The sequence below is a fragment of the Saccoglossus kowalevskii genome, chromosome 5 (genome assembly GCF_978046115.1).
Source record: "Saccoglossus kowalevskii chromosome 5, keSacKowa6.1, whole genome shotgun sequence".
NCBI lineage: Eukaryota > Metazoa > Hemichordata > Enteropneusta > Harrimaniidae > Saccoglossus > Saccoglossus kowalevskii.
This window is the reverse complement of record NC_140645.1, coordinates 24,137,222-24,157,703: the sequence shown is the minus strand read 5'-3', so window position 1 is coordinate 24,157,703 and position 20,482 is coordinate 24,137,222. Positions and strand designations below refer to the sequence as shown.

The 20,482-nt window shown below is 35.6% G+C and overlaps 2 protein-coding genes across 2 annotated transcripts in view; one reads left to right on the top strand and one right to left on the bottom strand.

Moving 5' to 3' along the window:
* Nucleotides 1-9,709, top strand: part of LOC100370057 (nuclear factor related to kappa-B-binding protein-like) — a 29,067-nt gene extending 19,358 nt beyond the window's left edge. Inside the window, exons 11-17 of the mRNA XM_085499248.1 lie at nucleotides 1,450-1,657; nucleotides 2,786-3,078; nucleotides 3,492-3,694; nucleotides 4,424-4,598; nucleotides 5,532-5,762; nucleotides 6,991-7,067; nucleotides 7,647-9,709. Of these exons, the coding sequence (XP_085355374.1) occupies nucleotides 1,450-1,657; nucleotides 2,786-3,078; nucleotides 3,492-3,694; nucleotides 4,424-4,598; nucleotides 5,532-5,762; nucleotides 6,991-7,067; nucleotides 7,647-9,359 (2,900 nt within the window). The 3' untranslated portion in view covers nucleotides 9,360-9,709. The remainder of the gene's footprint in view (nucleotides 1-1,449; nucleotides 1,658-2,785; nucleotides 3,079-3,491; nucleotides 3,695-4,423; nucleotides 4,599-5,531; nucleotides 5,763-6,990; nucleotides 7,068-7,646) is intronic.
* Nucleotides 9,710-12,005: 2,296 nt separating this feature from the next.
* Nucleotides 12,006-20,482, bottom strand: part of LOC102807390 (DDB1- and CUL4-associated factor 8-like) — a 41,029-nt gene continuing 32,552 nt past the window's right edge. The window contains exons 10-12 of the mRNA XM_085499244.1: nucleotides 18,234-18,353; nucleotides 17,859-17,975; nucleotides 12,006-15,958 (exon numbers count right to left, since the gene is read on the bottom strand). Coding sequence (XP_085355370.1) covers nucleotides 15,839-15,958; nucleotides 17,859-17,975; nucleotides 18,234-18,353 — 357 coding nt within the window. The 3' untranslated portion in view covers nucleotides 12,006-15,838. The remainder of the gene's footprint in view (nucleotides 15,959-17,858; nucleotides 17,976-18,233; nucleotides 18,354-20,482) is intronic.

Genomic DNA, 20,482 nt, shown 5'->3' with positions numbered 1-20,482 from the left:
AATTCTCTAATTTGGGTGAATATTTTTGTCATTTTTGGTAAAAAGTGATATTTTCGACTTCTTGTTAAAAAACGCAAGTCCAATTGCTTTGATATTACATATATAGGTACTACATGTGGACCTCTCTCAGATTTGTTCATTTTGTAATGATATCTTTAATTCTCTAATTTTGGTGAATATTTTTGTCATTTTTGGTAAAAAGTGATATTTTCGACTTCTTGTTAAAAACCACAAGTCCAATTGCTTTGATATTACATATATAGGTACTACATGTGGACCACTCTCAAATTTGTTCATTTTGTAATGATATCGTCAATTCTCTAATTTTGGTGAATATTTTTGTCATTTTTGGTAAAAAGTGATATTTTCGACTTGTTAAAAAACGCAAGTCCAATTGCTTTGATATTACATATATAGGTACTACATGTGAACCTATCTCGGATTTGTTCATTTTGTAATGATATCTTCAATTCTCTAATTTGGGTGAATATTTTTGTCATTTTTGGTAAAAAGTGATATTTTCGACTTCTTGTTAAAAAACGCAAGTCCAATTGCTTTGATATTACATATATAGGTACTACATGTGGACCTCTCTCAGATTTGTTCATTTTGTAATGATATCTTTAATTCTCTAATTTTGGTGAATATTTTTGTCATTTTTGGTAAAAAGTGATATTTTCGACTTCTTGTTAAAAACCACAAGTCCAATTGCTTTGATATTACATATATAGGTACTACATGTGGACCACTCTCAAATTTGTTCATTTTGTAATGATATCGTCAATTCTCTAATTTTGGTGAATATTTTTGTCATTTTTGGTAAAAAGTGATATTTTCGACTTCTTGTTAAAAAACGCAAGTCCAATTGCTTTGATATTACATATATAGGTACTACCGGTATATGTGGACCTCTCTCAGATTTGTTCATTTTGTAATATCTTTAATTATCTAATTTTGATGAATATTTTTGTCATTTTTGGTAAAAAGTGATATTTTCGACTTCTTGTTAAAAATGACAAGTCCAATTGCTTTGATATTATTACATATATACATGTAGGTACTACATGTGGACCTCTCTCAGATTTGTTCATTTTGTAATGATATCTTTAATTTAAATAATTATCTAATTTTGGTGAATATTTTTGTCATTTTTGGTAAAAAGTGATATTCTTGTTAAAAACCACAATCATTCTTGTTGAAAACAGCAAGTCCCATTACATTGATACTATGCATATTGTTCATTTTCTAATGGTATCTTCTGTTCTTTAATTGAAATGTGCATTGCTAACAGCGGAGCTATCTCAGCCGAGAGGCTGCTTGTACTTTGTTCTTTTCAGCTGGTCATAAAGGCTTGCAGCAGGTTATCCTTTCATGTATATTATTTAATGGTAATGACCAGTTGTTTCTGATATCAATAATGAATCTGTTTAATATTATTTTTTCTTGCAGGGCTTTTACCACCAGCTAAAAAGAAACACAGAGAAAAAGACAAATTGGAGAAGAAAAAATGGAAACGGTTGAAATCAAACAGTGGGACATCACATTCAAGTACAGATTTTATGCCAGACACTACACCAATGGAAACAAGTGAAAGTATACCACCTACCTCTGTTTCCATGGTTACAGACAATGCCATCATTACATCAACCCCCACAGGGTAAGTATTCTGTCGACATTGCAGGGACAGTCACATAATTTTGTAGTGTGAACATGGGTTCTGAAGAGTCAACTTCAGGGACAGTCCCATGAATTTGTAGTGTGAACTTGGGTTCTGAAGAGTCAAATTCAGGGACAGTCACATGATTTTGTAGTGTGAACATGGGTTCTGAAGAGTCAAATTCAGGGACAGTCCCATGATTTTGTAGTGTGAACTTGGGTTCTGAAGAGTCAAATTCAGGGACAGTCCCATGATTTTGTAGTGTGAACATGGGTTCTGAAGAATCAAATTCAGGGACAGTCACATGATTTTGTAGTGTAAACATGGGTTCTGAAGAGTCAAATTCAGGAACAGTCCCATGATTTTGTAGTGTGAACATGGGTTCTGAAGAGTCAAATTCAGGGACAGTCACATGATTTTGTAGTGTGAACAAGAATTAGTTCATTAATTCTTAACGAACTTGATATAATTTCACAATTTTCTTCAGAATTGTTGAAAATAGAAATAGAGAAAATTATTTGGCTAACAAGCTTTATTTGTGAAAGGTTTTATGATGTAATAGCTCTTGGAATTCAAATGTGATTTTAATCATTCAACATGCAAGATTACATTTGAATATTGCATGACTAGTTGTATCACATATGTATAAAATCCAAAAAAATTATAATTATGTTTTACAATGAACAAATTTAAAAAAAAAAACATGTCTACGCAATACAAAATTAGGGCAAAGGTCAATCTGAACAAATTTGATACATTGTATTTTCCAAAAAGAGTTACAAACAGGACATTTTCTGTGTGAATCAATGTAAGTAAACGATAATACAAAATCTTTATTCATCAATTTTCAAACAAAAATAAGTCATAAGAAACAGTATCCACACTAATTTATCGTAAACATTTAATGATACATCTTATATTTAAAAGTGGGTCACATAAACTACTAGAAAACGTTTGATATGGCAGTTGTGGGCATTCAGCACGCACCAAGATGCTTATGTAATAGACAATGTTGTACAAAACAGCATTCATTTCATTTCTTTTGATATTTACCACAGTTGCTTGTGGCATGTCTTTGCAAAAACTCACTGGTATTTAAATTATTTATTTACATGTTTTTGTTTACAGTCCGCTGCCAATACGTCATCCATGCGGTATGTACAGTAATTTTCTCTCCCTGCTGCGCGACACGATAACAGCTGCTCCTGATTTCAAAATAACATTGCAAGAACTGCAAGAGAAGGTCACTGATTGGCAGAAGTCGTCTACAAGCCTGCTCAACAACTGGTTTAATCTGCATCAAAAGTGGTCTGAACTGGTTCCGACCGCATTGAAGTGGTTAGCTGCTGGAAAAACATCACCCAGTACCAATTTCTCACCCAAATTAGAATTTGGAAATGATAAAAAATGGAAGTGGATAGGTAAAGAATATTTGTTATTAATTTTTAGTTGGTGGTGGATGTTATGTTAAATGATGTTTGTCTTCACAAAAACATTTCAATATCTCTCGAGCCTGTTGGAAGCATCTACAAACAATTGAATGGGAAAATTTGAATTAGGACAAATCACCAAGCTGTATTAACAGACAGGCTTCTTGTATTAAAGACTAATATAACATTTTTAATATTTTAAATATTCCCCATTACATGACATATACTTCCAATACTCTCAGAACACAGGACTTCTCTCTAAGCTTTCTTTGATCTAAATGGTCTGTGTGAAAAAATAGAATTGTGTCACCTACTACATGTATATTGTTTCAACCTTTTGATAAAAAATTTATTAAAAACCTTGGAAAAATATTCTCGCCCACTTTACTCAATTGTCTTTACAGGTATGGGAAATGACAGTGACGGAGAATTGATTTTGCTATGGAAACAGTTTATACCACTGTTGAGAGAGAAAAAGAAAAAGAAAAAAGAGAAAACGTCCACTCCTGAAAAGAAAGAGATAACTGATATACCAAGTCCGAGAATGAGAACAGATTATGTTGTTAAACCGTCTTTGGATGAACAGAAAAAAATAATCCGAGAACAGGTTTGTGTTGTTAAACCGTCTTTGGATGAACAGAAAAAAATAATCCGAGAACAGGTTTGTGTTGTACTATTTTGACACCAGATTGTTTCTCATGGTTTAACAGTTTTCTATACATCCAGGGATAGAAATGTAAATTTCTACCAGCATGGACAGTGTGTATGTTGCGAAAATTATTTGTACCAGGATCTATGTAAAATGCATCAAATTGTGTTTATAAAACAAGTTTATTTATTGTTATCAACCATATAGCAGTTGTTGGTTACACTATAGACATGTTTCGGGTTCCGCTTTTATGTTAAAACTGGTGCTTTAGTGTAAAAATGCTCCAATCTCGTCTGCTTAGAGGGTTGATATTGTCAGGAATTCCGGATACCCGGGAAACCAGTGAACATATCGCGAGGCAAGGAATCAACTCCCCAATTTTCGCAAGGAAAACAACTGATGGTGTTGTAACTAAAAAAACTCATCTACCGGGGGGTACTGTAAAATATTATTTTCGCTTGGAATTAATTTTCGCTACTTTTGCGAATATCCAGCGAATATTACCTTTTTTCCTATATTTTACATTCAACTCAGTCAACAATCAGTGAAAATAAATTCCATAGAAAACACCCAAAAAGTCTTTTCAACGAAAATTAATTCCAGCTAAAATAAAGTATTTTACAGTATTCAAGACAGCTGTGATACAAGCAAGCCTAACTCGTTTAATATCTCTGCTTTGTTTCCTAGGAAACCAGGCGGTATGAACAACCGCACAAGGCATTCACTTTCTGTTTCAATGGATACGAATCAGTTGTGGGGCCTGTCAAAGGTGTGTTTGGTAAAGAGACTACTATGAACAAAGCTAGGGAACATTTCTTGCTAGTATCAGACAGGCCCCCCTATGTGACCATACTGTCTGTAGGTAAGTATTTAGAAATGCATTTATCACGTAGTAGATGCGAATGTGGTGTACCGTCAACAAGAATTACATTAGAACACTAAAATGCGTTCGTGCACAGTTCTGATTACTGTGGCATGTAAAGATCGTGGCCATGAGTGTTCGAACATTTTGCGTAAATAAATAACGTATTTGTATATATTGCTATGCATAGTCATGGAAGGTCGGCTTCAGTGAAATTGTGTGAATCGGATGATAGACATCCAAGTCAAAGGTTACTTGCCAATAATATTTAATCATTTGTATAGATTCATTTGTGATCAAGTTTTCAGTATATTAGGTCACATCCTGGTACTTTCTTGGGGAACAAATTCACTGTTAAATATCTCATAATTAGTCAGTATTGTTGTCGTCTGTTGTCACTATTGTTCAGTTTACCGTATTTCCCGATCATAAGCCCAGGGGCCTGAACATGTAAAATCCGGAAAATTAATGGGTGGGCTTATACAACAACAACACTAGCTCTGTTGCTACATGTATGCTCAAAATGTGATTAGAAATGGTTAGTTTAAACCATTTTTCTCAAGGTTGGTGCCATGCACTAGACACATACCATGTGTTGACATGTGAGACTGTGTCAGTACTTGTATACATGTACACCTATTCCATTTTTTATACAACAATACAAATGGATGAAATAAATTATGTTTCTCAATATTAGTTTGATGCCTCTTGTTGAGATTGGTCTGACCGTACGTGTTTCAATCGCGTAATGATTTTGATGCATTCATAGCAAACCACTTAGCACCATGTTGTCGTTTTGATGTCTAAAACATTACTACATTGATAGTAATACTGGCAAGTATTGTAACAATACCTTAGGAAAGTACCAGGATGTGTGACCTTTCAGAGGTCATGCATAAGGCCAATTCTGATTGGTAAACACTTGTCTTGCAGTGCGTGACTCTGTTGCTAGGTTACCTAATGGAGAAGGCACCAGAGCTGATATCTGCGAGTTACTCAAGGATTCACAGTTTATAGCAGAGAGTGCAACAGACTCCCAGATCAATACAGTGGTCAGTGGTGCTCTTGATAGACTACATTATGAAAAGGATCCGTGTGTTAAATATGACACCCATAGAAAACTGTGGATCTATCTCCATAGGAGCAGAATGGAAGGAGAGTTTGGTATGTATGATTATCATATTGATGTTGATTTGAGAACTCTTTGTGATATTTTTTTTGTATCAAATAGCCCCAAATAAAATTTCAAGTTATGCTGTTACTCGTTAATCACCAAGAGCCATCAAAACATAACTCACTTGCTGACTTGAAAACAACTGTATACTGTTTAAAAACATGGTAAATCTGAATCGTCCTACTATATGTCAGTAGTTACAAACATTCATCAAAGTGAGCATCTATGGTACAGCGTTGTGTGTGCAACACTCCCTTTATATTGTGTCAATTTTATCTGTAGTTTTATTACTCATTGTTACATGCAGTCCAGTGAAGTTTGTATTGCCCGTTGCCACATGTACGCAAGAAAATGATTGTTCAAGATGGTGGTGCTCTTAGGATTTTGTCTTGATTTTGTTAATTGTTGATGTGATTCATTGTTTTGGAGAGAAAAATTCATATTGCCTGAATAGCTTGTCATATAAATATTACTGGTTTTTGTGACATCACACAAGAAGTACATTTGCCTTTCTGATGTCTGGCAATTCAAAGAAATTCTCTTCACCAAGCTGTATTGTAGTTGATGTTTTATTCTAAGCATACACTGACTACTCCTGTTAGTGGCGCATACTTGTTTTTACACCTTAATTTTGATGGATTATACCTTTTTTCAAATATGCTATATTATTGTAGTTTAGTATTTTATTTATTTATATTTTAGTGTAAATTTGATTTGTCAGACAAAATTTCTTCAATTTTTTATTGAAAATAATCAACACCAAAATATACTTTGTTTAATTATAGATTTGTTGACAGGCTTCTGTCAATTTGTACATGGACTGTTGAAACAGTGCATTCAATCTTACTAATTCAGTCTGATGATTCTGTGGTAAAAGTAAAAACACTAGCTTCAAATATAACTTATTTGGAGAGACATATTGAATTGCATGGGGGGGGGGCTGTTTTGGTAGGGTGAGGGTTCAGTTAGGTGTGTGTGTGTGGGGGGGGGGGGGGCTTTAGGAACTCTTTCCCAAATTTTAATTTGGTTTGTAACCTGATCACTGAAGTGTTTCTGTATTGCTTCTGTAAATAAAAGAGGACATTTAATATGATTAAGTGAATTTCATCAGTATTACTCAAAAGTTTTTGGTGTCGGTATTATTATCAATTTTGGTGTTTGACAATGACTTCTTTGAATAATTTGTTTATTAATATTTGTTTTCTTTGTGTTGCACAGAGCGCATTCATCAGGAACAAGCTGAAGCTGAGAAAGCCAAGAAAGCCATGCAGAAACCTAAACTATCAGCAAAAGTAGTGAGTATCTTTAAGAATTTCATCAAGCTTAGTTTGCTACAAAACAGTTACCGGTATGTATTTTGATGTTCTAATATATTTCAAAACTCACATTTTTTTTTACCCAGACCCAGATTGTTTAAATAATTTAGGACAACAATAAGTACCCCATCATTACCAATATATGATTTTTTCACTATTTGTCACTGGCCAACAATTTGAAAATATCCCTGCCATAAAAAGGGCCACTAAAACACAATCATTATTTTCTTGAAAAATAAGCTGGTGACCCCCAATTTTTTTAAAGTCAATATCCTTATAATGCCTGGAAGTACAATTAATTTACCAGACCCCACACAAAGAAGTTTGCTAAATCTGTTCTGGATTTTGGCATTCCCATGATATATCCCTGGGAGAAAAAAATGTATAATAATAAGGATACTGTAAAGTTCGCCTTGACCTCCACTGCGCTTCGGTCGATACTCTCGCTGTACTGTCTTTGTGCATACTTTGCGGTATCCTCGTAATAACCTCATAATATAAATATGCTATCTAGAACTTCATTTGCATACCTGATCTTAATTTTATTTTTATTTACAGAAAACACCTGTTAAGGATATGACTGGAAAATCTCCACCACTTGCAAGACCTTCTTCATCACTGAGCGAAACGAGTAACGACAGTTTAGTTAGTAGCAATCTGAGTTTTGAACCACAGAGTCCAAACAAATCACCAGCTGATGCTACATCTACCAGTCCAAAGGGCTTTGCTAAAGTATTGATGGGTGGCAAGTCTGTCATCACTTCTACTAATCCAAGGATACATCCTCCTGCATCTGTGTTGAGTCCCAGAGTCAGTACTCCAAGTACGCCAGGTGCCTTACCTGGAGGAATGGCTAAAGGTATGCCCACTTTGCTGACTTTTGGCGTAAAAGATGTGACTCAAACTCAAAGCATGGTTGCTGCTTCTGGGAAAAGCCCCAAGGGTGGAATTGCTGGATCCTTTCCAGTAGCCATCTCCGGTGTAACAGTGCATTCCACCACGGCAAGTGCCATACCTGGCACTGTGGTCTTGAAAAATACAAGCAGGGCTGCGACAATTCCAGGGCAAGTGGCTACACTGACTACGTCTGCAACAACGTCTGTAGCTTCAAGCAATGTGAATCCTATTCTGGTTCCGGGAAGTGTCATTCAACAGTCTCATCCCAATGTGTCTGTGCCTGCTGCAGTTACCGTGACAACGATACAGCATGCTATGGCACCAACAGGGAAAATATTAAGCCACATTGGAGGGAAACCATTGAAGGGACATGCAACTCAGGCGGGATTGAGGCCTACAGTGGTGCAGTCACTTGGTGGTAAGCCATTTTATGTTCAAGCAGCTGGGGTTGGAAAGCAATCCAGACCAACATTACATCCGCTAAGAATGCCAGCACTTGGAAAAATACAACCAGGAGCTCTTGGTCCACTTGGAATAAGACTCACTGCACAGGGCTTTGAAGCAATTCCAACGCAGCATGCACAAGGTGCTACTATCTCTCCCGGACTAATGACTGTCTCCGGGGACAGTGGTTTAAGAATAAGTCAAACACAGCCTATGCTTGGTGGCAAGCCTGTATCACTAGTTCTAGGTACACAGTCTTCTAGTATACCAGTCAGCACAATCACTTCTCAGACAGCAAGGCAGTCCATTGCTCCTACATCTTTCTCCGCCACTCAATCAACTACAGCTGTAACGACGGCCTCTATCGCTTTCACCTCAACGCAACAGACAGTCCTCCCTGCTACGGCTGGTTTGAAATTTGCCCTGGCACAGGCTTCACAAGCTAATAAAGGTCTGCCAAAAGGAGCAGAGCTGAAAGCTTCAACAGAGCAACAGAAACCTGTCGGCATCAGCGTGATCACCACAGCGGGAACAACAGATCCAAAGAAGTCTCCAGGTGTCGGTATGCCAATGTCTGTGTTGCTGTCCGGTTCACCACACTCTAGACAATCCGCAATTACAAAAAGTGCAGTTCCCGTAATTGCCAGTTCCATGTTTGCTGGAATGCCTTCAGGACTTGCTGGAAAAGGCATATTTTTAGCGCAAGTGCCTCACGGCTCAAAAATCATTACCGGTGGGCCAGCCTCCACGACACTCAGTGGGCAGAAGCCACCATTGTTTGTCTCCACCACAGCCATAGTTACACCAACAGTTGCGCAATCTTTATCAACTCAGTCTACGGTTGTTATGACGACTGCACTCCCAACAACCACAACAGGTTCAAGCTCAACTGCATCAACAATATCTACATGTGAAGTAACCCCAAAATGATCCACAGTTTAATCTGTTTGTATTTCAATTGGGGTTCGAAAATTCTTGGCATATTACTTGGAATTAAAAAGCTACAGGCGCAAGCTTTTGATTGACAGATTTTATTGAATGAAGTTGTCATCAGTGAGTGCTAAAAATAAAGCTTCATAGTTAATAAGTTTTCTTTGAGTTGATTATTGTTATTTTAAAATAAATATTACCTGCTACAAGTAGATGTACATGCATGTATGGATTTATAGCAGTGATACATCTAAAATATTCGGAAACAATAAGTCAAACAAAAACAATATGTATGATTTCAAGATATGTACACGAACGTGTTTAAAATAAAATGTCTATGATGCATATCATGTGCAGAGTGTGTGGTATAACAGTATTTGTTTGACAAACATGAGTGTGCAAACACATTTCAACTTATTCGGACAATGACACGCCACACGTAAGCTGATTAACAGACTAATTTGAGGCTAGTGAAGATAATCTTCATCGCAAGTTTGTTGCAACACAAACTTAAGCAAAGCTTTCTGGTCATCTTAAAGTGGGAGGGTCATCACCTGCGCATGGGCGGGAATTGAGTCCCAAGCGACGATAACGCACGCTAAAAATGCAAAGGCTCATGGGTAAATGCTTGTTTGTAAACAATGACACGCTATGGCCATCTGACGCATGCGCAGATGACAATTACCCTGCTTTAAATATCTTCATTACATTATTATAGTAGGTAGTTTTGATTCTACAATAAACGTGTACGTTTATTTTAACTTTATCTGAGTGGTATTTCAATGCAAGTCACAATAATGGTCCCTTTGCAGTTGGATGTACTGTAGTAAGTAAACTTCAACAACTTTTTTTATGTCTGTACGATGAATGGCAAACTCAAAACAAAAATATTACTTTTTCTGTAAAAAAAAAATCTGTATAAAAAAAGCATGCTGAATTCCAAAACCTACTATGACATACTGTAAAACATGTCTTTTTCGCAAGCATGTCTTTTTAGCGAATTTAGCAAGAGAACTGATTCGCTAATAACTTTATTATAAATTCAAAATGGCCAAGGCTTGGGGATTTGTATACAGTAACATAAAAATCTGGGGTGCTTCCTAATTACACTTGACATATTTGTTTTGTTTTTATAGAGGTGATAACTGCCCATTTGTTTTGGCACTCGTCAGACAAGTATTGTGAAAACAGAAAATGACAAAAGAGATTCGCTAAATCAACATTTCGCTATTACGTCATTTTACCACAATTCGCTAAAATTGCCTGTCGCTTTTTCAACCTGTTTTACACTAGTTGCTCTGAAGACATTTTTGTTCCTCTTAAAGCTGTGTAAATTTGGTGTTAATCTGACGAAATACTCACCTTTCTGAAACTCGTAAATTCTTAATATGTTGGCAAAATCACAGCAAAATCTCATCTTGGGTCACAAATCACTTGAAGAAGTTGCAAGGATTTGATTGGAAATGAGCCAAAAGCGTCCTTGAAACTTCAACAACTCATATAATACTAAACATTACCAGTGCTGAACTACTTGCAGTGCCGCAGTTGTTAGTCACTAGAGGGCGCAGTCTATCTCTCCATATTTCAACAAATTATGTTGAGGGCAGTATTCAATCAAGAGCTGAGAAAGAACTCCCAAGAGCGTTAGAAGCCGAAAATATCTGTAGATATTGGAAATTGTTAACTTAACCTTTTCACCACAAATTCACAAAATAGTCTTGTTTATAGTCTGCACTAACCAATTATTTTTTTGGAGTAAAAACTCCAAAGTTAGGATTAGTTTCTAGAAATATTGAAGAATATAAAAAAAAGTGAAGATAAATTAGGGTGAAAAAGTCTGGTGAAAATTTAAGATCGACCTTTGAAACAAGTCACTGCTCATTAATATGCACATTGTGATTCACAAATACTACATGTATAACGAAAGCATTGTATATTCATGGTCTCGAGTTTTCTCAGTCTGTGTTCCAAGATCATTTAAATATTGTTTAGAGATATATATGGAATTATTTAAATTAATAGTTTTACACATTTCACTCTAAGCTAAACACACCTATGGATTGCATCAGAGCAGTGATGTACTAACTTTATTGAAATCCTGTTATTGGTTATAGAAATTGATTTATTTGTGTAAATTAGGTGAATAATATGCACAAATTGCAGCCCTAAACTGAGCACACTTGTGGATTACCTCACATGTACCAATGTTTCATTGAAATTTAAGTAGCTCAGTTCAATTAATATGCACAGATTTCAAACAAAATCTCAACAGGTCTGTGTATAGCCAAAGAGCAACTATGTCTTCGGGATATCGGTAGTGCCTTCATGCACCGATGCTCGCTAATAACCATCAATTGTGTGGTTCCCACATGTAGTAAGAAACTGAAAAGCCAATATACAGCACAATCCAGCCAAATAGAGACGAGAATTCAAGTCTATCATGACGTGTTGACCCTGGAACACAAAATATATCAGAGCTCCACCATTTTCAGTAATCCTAATGGCACTACTTTTTACATATCAATACCCTCTCAGACTGTTAATCAAGTGACATATAACACTATTACAAATAAAGTAGTCCCAAAAAGGTCACAGGTATACATGCAGAAATATGCGTCAACAATAACGCTCCAATTACTCAAACTATTTCAGCAACAACTGTTTATTTTCAGTCTGAATAAATCACAGAAAAAATAATTATTTACAAAGTATTATATATGCCGCAAGCCATGATATAAGGAACACGTGTTGTTGTAAGTGACTTTATGCACCTGATACACCCCTTATATAATTCCAAGTAACAGTGGCCGAGTATCTATACAGTGTTCCACCCCAGCAGTATTTTAGTTCTGAAGATTACATAGAATACGATGTTTGCATAAATCCGAATCGCTAATGAGATATTACTAGCATCATACCCAGGCTTACAGTGAGTGGAATGCCAAATAGACACCTATGAAATCCCATAGTGTTCTGATTGCATAAATCTGAATAGTACTGAGACATTACTCTGTATAATTGGAGTGATTATTGGAAGTGGAACATTGCATATATTCTAGGCCCAGTATGGTCTGAAAATACAATTCCACTTGCACCATGTTGGTGCAGGAAAACTTTTTCAGTCACAGTTTGTTTGCAGGGTATGGGTACAGAAATCAAGGTAAACAACGCAATGTGATGCATATATATATATATAGATATAAATTAAAGAAACAAAATAAAGCTACATGTATTACTAAATATATACTATATTATTTTATAATTTTCTCATTTGAATCAACGAAGAGAACATCCCTCAAAACAGTTTTCTTTTTTTTTTGTTAACTCGCAATAATCATTAACATTAAAAGTTTAGAAGAATAAATCTACCATTATAAACGTTTTTACCTAAAATGCTCCATCTACAATGTTGAATCTGTAGGTGGCGCTGTTCATTTCAAGTGTGAATATCGCCCTCATAAGAAGATAATGCATTATGGGAACACGTCAATGTTTAACGAACACAATCATGTCCACCTAGTAACAGAAGATTTGATTGGTGGCATGAATATGTTATGATTGTAACTGAATCATGGGAAATTCCAAGCATGCTGAATTTAAACTGACCAATGAATGAAGAGTATTTGACAGGTAAAAGTGAGGTTTGAATATATTTGCATTGCTAATAAGCTAAACTGGCCAATCAATGGAAAGTAAAATACTTTCCATGGTTCATGTTTGAACAGCCCATATGATGCATGCATATATGAATGGCTAATAAGGTAAACTGACCAATCAATGGAGAGTATTTTACTTCCCATGTTTCAACAGCCCATATGACACTGAATATATTTGCATGACTAATAAGCTAAACTGGCCAATCAATGGAGAGTATTTTACTTCCCATGGTTCATGTTTGAACAGCTCATATGATGCATGCATATATGCATGGTTATAAGATAAACTGACCATTGTTCCTGGATGGTTATTATAGAGGTCTTAAAAACCTCAGAAAAGACAAAGCTTCCAGGCTATTAATGTAAGACAAAACAGCAAAATGATAATTTAAAAGTATAAATCATTGAACTTGTATTAATACTTGAATCAAAAAAACTGAAAAAAAAAATGCAGCAGCCGTAGTGTAGTAAGCCACAATATTCTCTCAACTGTGTGTAATTTCACATTCAAGCCAAACAGCACCCTCAACGTGTTCCAGCAGATATTTCTGAAACTAGAGGGCATCATCACGTTAGTTTAAAGCGCGGTGGTCATCGCGCAGCGTGTGTTCAAATTTCATGTAAATAAACAATGTATTTTACACACATTATATACGTCGCTATGATTCCCATATCGAACAGGACTTTAATATTAATATCATATGCAGCATGTCAAGAGAGATAAGAAAATTAGGTTTCAATCATTTATAACAATCTTCAAAACCTTTTTTTGGTAATGATTGGTAAAAACTCATTGTTAATATTATTTACATTTAGTTTGACTTCCATAGCAAACTGCTTGAGTCAGCTCGGCAGTTCTTCTGTTGAGTCTGTAGTTTCATTACATTCAGAACTAGTGAGACCAAATTACTTCCAATGTTCAAGTGTTATTACATTTTTTACATAACGTTTTTTCACTTCCAAAATAAATGATCCATATTTTGTTCAATTTTTTTGTTATTCAATCAGAAAAATGGCTTACAAAAGTTACGTTCGGCAGCATGTTTATCTGGTAGTGAAAAACTGTTCTATCTCAAATCATTTGACCCGGGGATTATAGTGTTAACCAATCGAGTGCCAGACACCCCCCCCCCCGACAATTTAGTGCTAATATTTCCAGGTTTCAAAAAATGTTATCACCATGTCATTTTTAGATTTTGTGTTTCATTTTTGGACAAAATGTTTGTCAAATTTTATTAACATTTCATGTGGGAAAAAGAAAAACAATATAATGTTGTAGATGGTGCCAAAAATTGACAATGGAGATCAAAGTGTTGAAGGAACACAGACTTAGTACAGCATGAAGAGTTGTACATGTCAGAGTCATTCTGGAATTCACCACCAATTCAGTATTGTTTGTTGCTATTCACAAGAAAAATGCTTCTGTTCAATTTGTTTCATATAATTGACATAAACATTCAACTTTTTATTTTTATCATGAAATTGTCATTGAATTCATGATTTTTCATGAAAAACTGAATTTAATTTTTCCTAAAATTCAGACTGAAACACACACAAAAAAAGATTTGACAGGCACGTTCTCTCTTACTACCAGCTCCTGACTATGTTTGAGTTAGTTGGTATAATTTTGTTGAATGCATGAGATGAGAAAGTGACTGTGCACGTCAAATTACACCAACCTTGAACAAAATCATATCACATGCATCAGCAATGCATGAATGGTATATTGTACAAGTGAGCACAAAAGTAATAAGTAATTTTGATTTTTTTAAAACCTACAAACAGAACTAGAAAATGATATACAGAGTTACATGGATCATTCAAGGGGGACACTTGACAAGAAGTCAGGTACACAACCTTGAAAAAATATGCATAAATCGTGGTGAATATTTGTGACTAGGCATTCTAACCAATTTGAACATTCAGGGAAATTTGCAATCAACAAACTTGTTTAGAGGTAGAAATTGCTGGATTTAGATTTTTCCATGCAATCTTTGCTGAAAACCACCAACACTTGAAAGCTCCAGGGGGTATTACCTTTTAAAGAAACCCCAAGATTCATGTCTAGAATGTAACTTCAAGATGCTTAATACATGTACATGCATTGCAGTAAAACTAATCTTGTTTGTAAGCTCCATGTTGTATGCATTAATTTTCCGTACCAGAACATATTACTGTCAATCCCACATTGTTCCGAACACCAAAACAGCAACATTGCCGCCAGCCCAAGTTGCTGACTTTGCTATGTATTTTGTGAGATCATTAGGCGAATAGAACAAGTTGGATCGAACCACAACAGGGAGACATCATACTAATGGTGGGGAACTCATACACATATAGGTAGATAGAAGATGCAATTACTTTTCAATTCACTTTATCCAACCATATAAATTGCTGTATGACAATGGCAAAGTTATCCATACAAATTGAACACAAAGCAAGTACTGACATAGTCTTACATGTCAGGACACAGTTGCTGGTGTGTCTTGTGTATGTACACATTTATCTAGTCAATAACAACCAGTCAGCTACTTAGTGGACAATGTTGCCTAATTTGATGTTCAGAACAATATGGAGTGGCAGCGGGGGATAAAATTACAACCCCATATCCATTTTCAATGTTTGGTACGCAACTTGTACTCAAATGACCCCCCCCCCCTCCCAAGGGTTTATTCATTGCCCCAACCCACAGTAATTAGAAATAATGCCGCTTTAATACAATCAAAGGTCTCGTAATCTCACAACTTTTGAAATTCCCACAGTACGTAATAAATTGACAGTGAATATCAAGATGGTAGATGTCTTATGCTGTACACATATGTCTTATGATGCTGGACACTGAACCCCTTCAGCCATCTCACCGGTATCATCATCGGAATCTTCAGATTCATCCGAGTCACTGCTTGAACTTTCATCACTTTCTCGTTCACCAGTTTCTCTAGCCTAAAGAGGGAAACAATTTCAGAGGCGAGGTTAACCACTAGTAAAAAGATTTGTTATTTTCATGTGTACGTGAGCTAACCAAGTTGAATTTTACTGTATAGGGCCCGAAATGTTCACTGGATTTTATTTTTGCTTATTTAAAAAAAAAAACAAACATAAAAACAGTGAATATCCAATATTAACCATGTACTGTTACCTTCTCAAAACAGAGAATTAAAAACCAAAACCTAAAATTGAATTTGGTGAATATTTTTTTTTCACAGAATCTAACAGCTTTACACACCACTGGCTCCCAATGAACATGTTCTGACAGGGAAATTCACTGCAGTTCTATCGATCAGACAGGGAGGATAGTTTTAATCATTTGATATAGGCGTTCATTTCAATTTTAATGACAATTTCATAGTTACAGATATGAATCGGAATTGTATATAATTGAAACCAATTAACAATATAAACTAATTTTACTTGATTAATGTGTTTCACTGTGTACAGTAAATTTAAACAAGTCATTGAAAATGACACAGTCGCCGTTAATTTTTTGAAAGTTCTCTTTGTGCTCGTCATATTAAAGAGGAGGGGTTGTCGCGAGCGTGTCCTTGAAACTTGACTTCCAAGTGGCGTATACAACAGATTGTATATTTACATCAAAACACATGTTCTGTGTAGTAGTAATATGGCCAAAAATAAAAACAGCCGTTATTCGACCATCTTTGATCTGAAACACACTGATATGTATGATGTATGTGCCAATTGCCAATATCAATGAAAATGGTACATAAATTGTGGAAATATAGTAGTAAGGCCAAAAAGTCAGATGGCTGTCAATCGGCCATCCTTGACCAGATTTTGAAACAAATTGTCATGGACATGCATCCTAACATGTATAAAGTACATGTATGTGCCAAATTTGAATGAAAACTGACAGAGCACGTCCAAGATACTGCATAAAAAACAAAAACAAGATGCCTGCCAGTCTACCATCTTTGATCCAATTGCGAAATAAATAGTCATGGACATGTATCCTAAAATGTATATTCTATGTACCAAGTTTGAATGACAACTGACAAAGCATGTGCAAAATACAACATTTTCATAAAACAAGATGGCTGCCAGTCGGCCATTTTGAATTGAATTGCAAAACCACTGCATGTGCATATGTCCCACATAAAGTACTAGGCACATGCAAAGATTGAACGGAATCGGTCCAAGGGATTCTGAGATATGACTCCGGACGGACGCACAGAGGGACGGAGACCGAATTATAAGTCACCGTCTTCGAACTTCGTTCGAACGGGGACTAAAAATATAATTGTACATTACATTAATTAGTGTGCAAATTAATATGGAAATTAGCTGTAACCCTGAGTCAATTTTCTGGGAAAAACACTGAGTATAAATCACCTCAAAAAGCATACATGTACAACCCAAAATGTCATGCACAACAAAGTCCAAGCATAATTCGACTCCCAGGCTGGCTCTCAGCAGCCTTTTCACAAAAAGTGAGCATCATCCTCATCAATAATTTCAATTTATTCTCTGTAGTGTTTATCCATGTTACCACATTTTGCAATATCTGAAATATTTCGTCAGAGTAATCTGCACAATTTAGATATGTGGTTGCTGTGAAAGTAAGTTAAACAGGCTTTAAGCCTGTTGTTAAATGTTAAGTTACACCTGTACTGTACTGTACTGTAGGCACACACGAATCAAGTATCAAACATTCAGTGCAAGGTTCTCATTCACTCCTGGGTGATAACAGAAGCGGTAAGGAACTTGCCCAAACATACAGCTCCACGTTATAGCAAGGACTCACAATCATTTGATTGGCAGTTCAGAATGATAATTCTTTGGTTGTGTACAGAATTCAGATTATAAACAAGTAGCATTGAATACTTACACGTCTTCTTGCTCGTCTCCGTAGATGATGCATTATAAACCATAACATATGGCCATCTATCAAATCGGGTTCACGTCGTCTTTCTTCTTCTCTCTCTCTTCTATTGGCACGCATGATCTGAAAAGTAGAAGTCATCAATAACATCACATGACCACAGTCAAGCACAAAGAATGAAAAATGCATGAAGCGCCCTCACACAGCAGTTTAGAGCACTCATACCAACTGAGTGTAAGTTATCTTAACTGCATCAACTTTCATGATTAGTTGATAGCAACCACATGACTTAATACAGGCTCTATGATTGGCTTAATCAACAGTTGACAACATATTTTATTGTAAATAGTGTTTCTCCACTCCATGAGTATAGAAACATACCCGTTTGAGACCATCCAAGTCTGTAGGTTCCTCTGCAGTCGGAGACCAGATTTTCACATCATGATCCAGACCACTAGTGGCTAACACTGCTGTACTAGGATGTGGCTCCAAACAATTAACCTGTAAACAAAGATCAAAGAAAGCTTAGAAAGAACTCCCATGTGCTGAGAGTATTGGAGACACATTAAATATAATTCGAAATTACTTAGCTGAAAACTAATTATGCAAATCAGAAAATTAATATGACCAGATTTGAGTGTAAAACTAATGAGGTCTGCGCAATGTAACAGAAAATCTATGTCTCCAAGTTTAATTGAAATGTGATTAGAACCAAAAAATTATGAATTATTATGCTTATTAGGGAATTAATATGAACAGATTTTTACCCCAAACTAATTAGGTTTGTACATTGTCCTAGAGCATCTTTATACTAAGTTTCATTGAAATGGAATAATTAGTACCGTGAAAACTCCAAAATTTCGACCCCTCTAAAAATTCGATCGCCTATTTATTTGCCGGGTTTCGGTGTTTTATTTACCTCCAAATTTTCGATTCCACTAAAAATTGCCGACTCATTCTTATTCGAAAATTGCGACCAGTTTTAGTTTTCCCACAAACGAAAAAAAAAACGATGTGAGCGTTCAAACGGGACCTTCCTCGAAGGCATGAATCCGGGTTTCTGATTGACTGAGAGATTTTTATTTTATTGGTAACGAAAATATATTCTAAATAAACGAAGTTTGAAATAAAAACGAACACAAAAATCTCGGCATGCTGCGTTTCTGAATTGTTGATTATTACTGTACTCAGTAGTGATTATAATAATGTACACAAAATAAATTTGTTGAATGGTTATGAAATACAAATAAAAGTCAACTTAGTTTCATCGTAAGCGAATGATTCCGGTCTCGTATAAACGTTTGATGCTGTAGGATATCCGCCATGTTCTCTTAGGTCAAATAGGTCAAATCGCTAATTAACCAATCAAAAAGCTGGATGATGCCAACGTGTTCAAATTACCATAGCTTATTTAAATATGTTAATGTTATTGAACGCAATGCGGAAGAGATTGGTGTTGTAGTACGATGTTTTGGCTTGGATTTTGATGCGAAAACGGCATGATTTTTTTTAAATAAAAAAATTAGTTGTTTTTAAAAAATAAACTGGTCATCTGAAGAATAATTTAACATTGTTCACAGTGATAACAGCTCATTCTCGAAAGGAAGCTTACCCGCTCACGCTAGTCACGATAAAAATCATACACGTGTACTCTTGAATAGACAAACGTCAACGACTACGGTAAAACTTAGACTCTATTTTAGCCGGCAGAATTGATTGAAATGTCCGAAAAATGACGCCAAAATACACCTTAAAAGTCCCATTTTATTTTCTTAAATCCCATTTTATTTTTTAATCCAAGGGCGAATTTACGGCAGAATTTGGTCCCTCAAATAAGGGACACGTGAGCTTTGATTCTAACCGGATACATTGCACTGGGTCGGGGAGATAGTTTGCTAAACTTCCATGCATCTTTTGTCCAATGGGTACCTGTACTTCGAACATTCGCAAGTTTTTCTAGGTAGTGCGAGACAGCTTTGTCTTTTGACCTATTAGTTTTGTGCTGACCTCTTCTCCACGTCTTGATGTTTTGTTTTGCTTGTCATAATACTCACTGATTGATGACTTTGTTTAGATTTTGAGTTACAACTCGGCCACGACCTTTGCTTTTACCGTGAAACATGAGGAAGTTTACGTCAATTGACGGACATTGCATTTTTTAAAAACTAATGAAGCACACTGTCTATCATCCCCATTTTTTCATTTGCTGATTTCTATTCTGAAAAATTCGACCGTCCGAAAATGCACCTTAATTTTGACTCTAAAAACACGTCACATATCTAACACCAATTATTTAAAACCGGTCGAAATTTTGGAGTTTTTACGGTACTTTAGATATCAGTGTGAAAGCTTAAAATTGGTTAATTATGCAAATTAGGTAATTAATATGTACAGATTTTAACCCGCAATTATTCAGGTCTGTCTATTGTCCTACAGCATCCATGTACATTCATTGATATGTGATGTATAGTACCTGAGATATCAGTGTGAAAGTTGGTTAATTATGCAAATTAGGTGATTAATATGCACAAATATTTACCGGAAACTAATTGGGTCTGCATAATTCTAGATTCATTGAAATGTGATGATTAGTACTTTAGATATCAGTAGAAAAGCTGAAAATTAATTAT